At 60.7% G+C, this 5,006-nt stretch overlaps 1 protein-coding gene across 2 annotated transcripts in view; it reads right to left on the bottom strand.

The window, feature by feature from the left end:
- Window positions 1–1,926: 1,926 nt before the first annotated feature.
- LMNB2 (lamin B2) overlaps window positions 1,927–5,006 on the bottom strand; it is a 17,733-nt gene continuing 14,653 nt past the window's right edge. For both annotated transcript variants that reach the window (XM_011372642.2, XM_011372641.2), the window contains exon 12: window positions 1,927–4,169. In XM_011372642.2, coding sequence (XP_011370944.2) covers window positions 4,128–4,169 — 42 coding nt within the window. In that variant the 3' untranslated portion in view covers window positions 1,927–4,127. The remainder of the gene's footprint in view (window positions 4,170–5,006) is intronic.

Below are 5,006 nucleotides of genomic sequence, written 5' to 3' on the forward strand. Positions count from 1 at the left end.
CCACACGTGTGTCCTCATAGGAGGAAACGCTGCCAGTTGGTGAGAAACGCTCGGCCTCCCCTTAGCTGGCTCCTGACGCTGGAAGCTACACGGACGTCTGATCCGTGTTCTGAGTGGAAAGAACCTGGATGTCAAGGCGAGACAGCAACACGGGAAAGCGAGAAGCGACGGTGAGACTGCGCTAAGCGAGCTTGGTGTTTGCGAGCACGTGTTGTGTCCCCCCCCCACCCCCCACCAATGCCTTAAACTGAAAAGGGCAACTTCAAGTACGAGACAGATCGTCCTTCACCTTTCGGCGGGGCGCACTCCGCCAGCTTCAGTGCCAGCGCCAGCTCGTCTGGTCTGGGGTGGACCCCGCCCTGCCGGCTCCTTAGCTTCCACCCCAGGCCAGTCGTTTTAAAAAACTGAAATGCATTTTAAGTGATATCAGAGATTAAGCCCGACACCTTAAGCATGTTAGTAAAGATGTGGATGTCACGTGACATAATCCCTAAGTTAATGGTCCTTAAGCCTTATTCGAGATGGACTGTCCTGAGGCAGAAAGGAAGAATCCGAATCCTTTTGCAGGTGTCACCCGAGGGTACTCACGCCCAGGCTCCTGGGAGCTGCAGGGGACACGAGACCTGCCCCTAGATGCGACCTTTTCACTTGAGATCAAACTGACCTGACAATGATCGCATGTGTCACAGGCAAAAATATCTTCTCCCACTCAGGAGGCTTTTCCATTGTCGCTTTTCCTCACTGGGGGAGAACTTTTTGGTTTGACGTAGGCCCGTTCATTGCCTTTGCTTCGCTCGCCCGAGGGAAATCTCCACAGAAACTAAGAGCCATGGCAGAGTCCACTGCTGTGTTTTCTTCTAGTTTTATGGTTTCGGGTCTTACATCGAAGTCTTTCGACCCTGTTGAGGTTTTGAAGCAGCCCGGCCTCACGCCTTCGCCGTCTGTCCAGGCCCCAGCCCCGCGTCAGACCCTGTCCTCACCCCACTGTCCCTCGCCTCCCGTGGAGGCGGAATGGACCACATGGCGAGGGCTTGTCTCTGGGCTGTTCTGGTCACCGAGGTGTCTGTCCACCGGCCACTGTGGCTTCGGAGGACAGTTTGATATCAGGGCGTGATGCTCCCCCTCCCCTCTTCCTCAGGATGTCTCTGTCTGGTCAGGGTCTTTGGGGGTTCCATGTGAATTTTAGGATTAGTGGTTCTGATTCTGTGTGCACACCTCGGTTGCCCTTTGCGACAGCCCGCCTCTGGCCGGCATTCTAAGTGGCCTGCAGGTGTCTCCACCAGCCTCGGTCACACGTAGAGCCCCACATGGTGGAAAGTGGACGGCAGAGTTGGCTTATTTTTCATCTCGCTCATGCATTCTCAGGCCCACGCGGCCCCAATACTTTGTTCTGCCCCCCAAATTCCCGAGTTCTCTGCTCAGGGCTGCGGAGCCCTCTGACCGTCTGGGTGAATCGTTTATCAGGCAGATTACTCCTCTCCTTCTCCTTACGGTTTTTTCCTGGAGATTATTCTTGTTCATTTGAGATAGGTATTTTGTCCTTTTATTGCGACTTTGCACGTTTGTTTACATGAATTAAACAAAAGAGCCGTCTCCCCCGCCCACCCCATTCTGGAAAAGCGGCCTGTGGGGGCTGCAACGGGAGGGGGCACATGGGTCCGGAGAGGCCGGTATGGGTAGCGGGGCCATGACCTTGCCCACTCCCTTTGTCCAGGCCAAAATGGGCTCGGGCCCTGTGCACGGGGTGCAGCGAACCGGCAAAGGCCAGAGCCCCTGGTGGAGCCCCACCGCCCGAGGGTTCCCACAGCCTGAGCACGAGCGTGCTGAGTGTGTCTTGGCAGGCAGGGCATGGACGGTGGCCCCTGGCTGTCGTCCTGCTGGAAGGGACCCACAGCTTGGCGTCGGGACGAGGGCAGAGGCACAACGTAAAGGCAAACGTTTATTAGAGTGTTGTACAAAAAGTTTCCAGTCAGAAAACGTTACAAACCACAGGAGAGAGAAGACCGCACGTCTGGCATGCACCTCAGGAGCCACTGCCACCGCCGCAGGGCCCAGGCCACCACGCGGGGCGGACGCGCTGGCATGAGGCAGGCCGGCCGTGTACATGTCGCCTGCTGGCCACCCTAGCAGAACTGCTTGTCTCCGGCAGAAACCCAGTCAGTGCCCTGGTGTGCCACCCCCACCTCGGGCCGCCTGGGCTCTTCGCCAAGAGGGCTACTGGGCCGTCATGTCACAGGGGGCGCCCAGGCAGGGGGGCCACTTCCACGTCATCCCAAGTGGCTCAGAGCCAGGCTTGAGGCCACCTGCAGTTTCCCGGGCCACAGCCAGCAACTTCACGCTGGATTCCGCTGTTCTCAAATGCTGGCGTCCCTCCGAGCGCCACCCACTGCCTGTGGGGAGGGGTCCTCTCCCTCTGTGCGTCCATGAGCCCAGCCCAGCCCAGCAAGGCTGTTTCAGCCAACCAGACCCGAATTCCGGGACACAGCTCGGAACCCCCGTTCAGTGCCCCATGTGTCCGGGGTCCGAGACCCCCCTCCCGGAGCCGCATCTCCTGCTCTCCAGACTGTCACTGTCCACCTGGTTCCTGCTGTAGGGGTAGGGACAGCCCTCAGCCCCAGGGGCCCTGGCACCGGTCCTGGGAAAGGTCACACGTGGGGTACAGGTGCTGTATCGCCAGGGCAGGCACACTCCCTGAGGCCCACCAGAACCTTCCATGAAGTCATTGCAGGAACACTCCCACCACCAACTGGGAACAGGGCGGCCTCGGGCAGGACGCAGGCCGTACAGCCAGGCTGCGGGCCAGCACCAGACACAGCAACCTGCTGCCACCAGCCACCTCTCTCCTGGCCTGCAGCTCAGGCCCGAGCCCCACCCCTCCTCGCCATAAGCGATGCCCAAAGGAAGCCAGGCCCAGGGACATGGCCAGGCCAGGGAACTGCTCCTGGCGGCCAAGGGGCCAGCCCGCCACCATGGCTCGGTGCTGCATCTTTAAAGACTCGAGCTGCACTTTTGGAAGGAGTTTGCCGTCCAGGGGCTCAGACCTCACTGAGACAGGTCCCCTAACCCCCCCCACCCCCCAGGGGACTGTCCCGTGACCCTGCCCTGAGCCACTGAAGCAGAATCAGCAATCTGAGTACTGACCAATGTAAAAAAATAAATATCCATTAAAAAAATAACTTCTGTGTATGTAGGTGGGGGATGTAAACGGGAAGCTAATGCGTTGAGGGGGTTGCCGGATGGCCAGAAGCTGGCCTGTGACGTGGAGCCACAATGAAGGGCTGGGCTGGCAGTGGTCTCAGTGACGTCGTTTCAGCAAGCGAGGCTGGCACATACACGCGTAAGAGCGCGGGAGAGGGCGGGAGGCTGGCTCGTGGGCGGGGCGGGGCGGTCCACTGGCTCACCCCGGAGTCAGGGTCCCGACAGAGGGCAGGAAGTGGCCGTCACAACTGCACTGTTCTGAAACCTGGGGCATCTGCTGCCGAGCTTGTCACACTTGTCCCCTGTTAACCTGGTGACAAGTCTTTGATGGGAAGTGTCCCTGTCCCCAAGTTTCCTTCTCTCCTGTCCTGCTGGTCTTACTCCAGACACGGAAGGGTCAGGCAGCCAGAAGGGGAACAAGGCCCCGCCCCCCCATGGCACCCCAGTTTGCACAGACAGACACACCCCATGACTCCCAAGTGCTCCGTCACCGCGTTCCAGGCTGCAGTGGGCTGGGCCACCGACTCCATGGGGACGCCCCTGCCACCAGGCAGGACCCTGGGTTCTGAATTTGGTTTTTAAAAGCTCAACACAAATGACAACTACGGAATCCCTACGGCTCCTCCGTCTACCCCCAGGCCCGTGGGGCACCCCAGCCGGCCCAGCCCGCCTGCGTGGACGTGCGGGCAGCGGATGCCCCTCCGGCCTCGAATTCAACCAAAAGTGGCAACAGGCACCGGAAAAGTCTGGACTAGGTGAAGGGAGAGTCCACGGAAACCCACCAACAGGACAGAGCGACAGACCCACCCCCACGTCTGGCAGTTAGCTTAAAAATTCTCTAGAAATGCATCAAGGATTAAAGAAAGCCAATGATATAAAAATAGTTTCAGTGGCTCTGGGTGAAGGAAGCGTAGAGCGGTCTGCTCCGCTCACATCACGCGGCAGCCTCGTGAGGTGGTCCTCGGGTCCCCCTGGGAGGAAGGAAGGGTGACAGCAAGTTAGGGGGACCGAGAGGCCAGGCGCGTGGCCACCCGGCTATGCCGGCGGCCCGCAGTCCCCACCCCGCCAGGGAGGGGCTGGCTCGGGCCTGGGGCCTCCGACAACACCCTCAGAAGACAGCCCCCAACAGGATGACAGCCTCAACTATCCCTGTTCCAGAACCTTCCACGTCTCCCATAGCTGTTTTGAGCTACATGACACGTCGCAATTTTACGTTTCATACCGTCGACCTAGCCAGGTGGCCCTGGGCTCTCCGCCTTCTCCCCAGACACCAATGTTTACGTCCCGTCTCCCAGATGCAGGACAGTGGCACCGGAGAGTGCTCACCGAGACCCCGGGGCAGAGCGCCACCAATGAGGCTTGACTTTCAACACCCGCCTCCCGGGGTCCCCTGGACACCGCCCGAGGCCCACGCCAGCCAGACCCGAGGCGCGGCAAGCTGCCCCACGGCGTCCCAGGCTGTGGGGCCCAGCAGCTGAGGGGTGCGCACGCATGTGCCCCCCGGGGCCCCGCGCACCTGCTGGTGGAAAAGGTCCTCCTCGCCAAAGTCGGCCCCCTCCTCTTCGCCCTCCTCGCCGTTCTCGGCCTCCCGCAGCACCGAGGACTGCTTCACGGTCCGGATGGCCACTTCCTGCGTGAGGCAAGCGCCACGGCCGCTCAACCGCCAGGCACCGTGGCGGTGGCAGTCGGCACGCTAGCACAGGGTGTCGCCACGCTGCAGAGCGCTGTCTGGGGACAGGCCCCGGCACCCACCTCCCCGTCAGCGTTGACCAGGACGGTCCGGAAGCTCTCGCCCGTGCCCCAGCTGC

The sequence above is a fragment of the Pteropus vampyrus genome, unplaced genomic scaffold (genome assembly GCF_000151845.1).
Source record: "Pteropus vampyrus isolate Shadow unplaced genomic scaffold, Pvam_2.0 Scaffold212, whole genome shotgun sequence".
In the NCBI taxonomy this organism is placed as follows: Eukaryota; Metazoa; Chordata; class Mammalia; order Chiroptera; family Pteropodidae; genus Pteropus; species Pteropus vampyrus.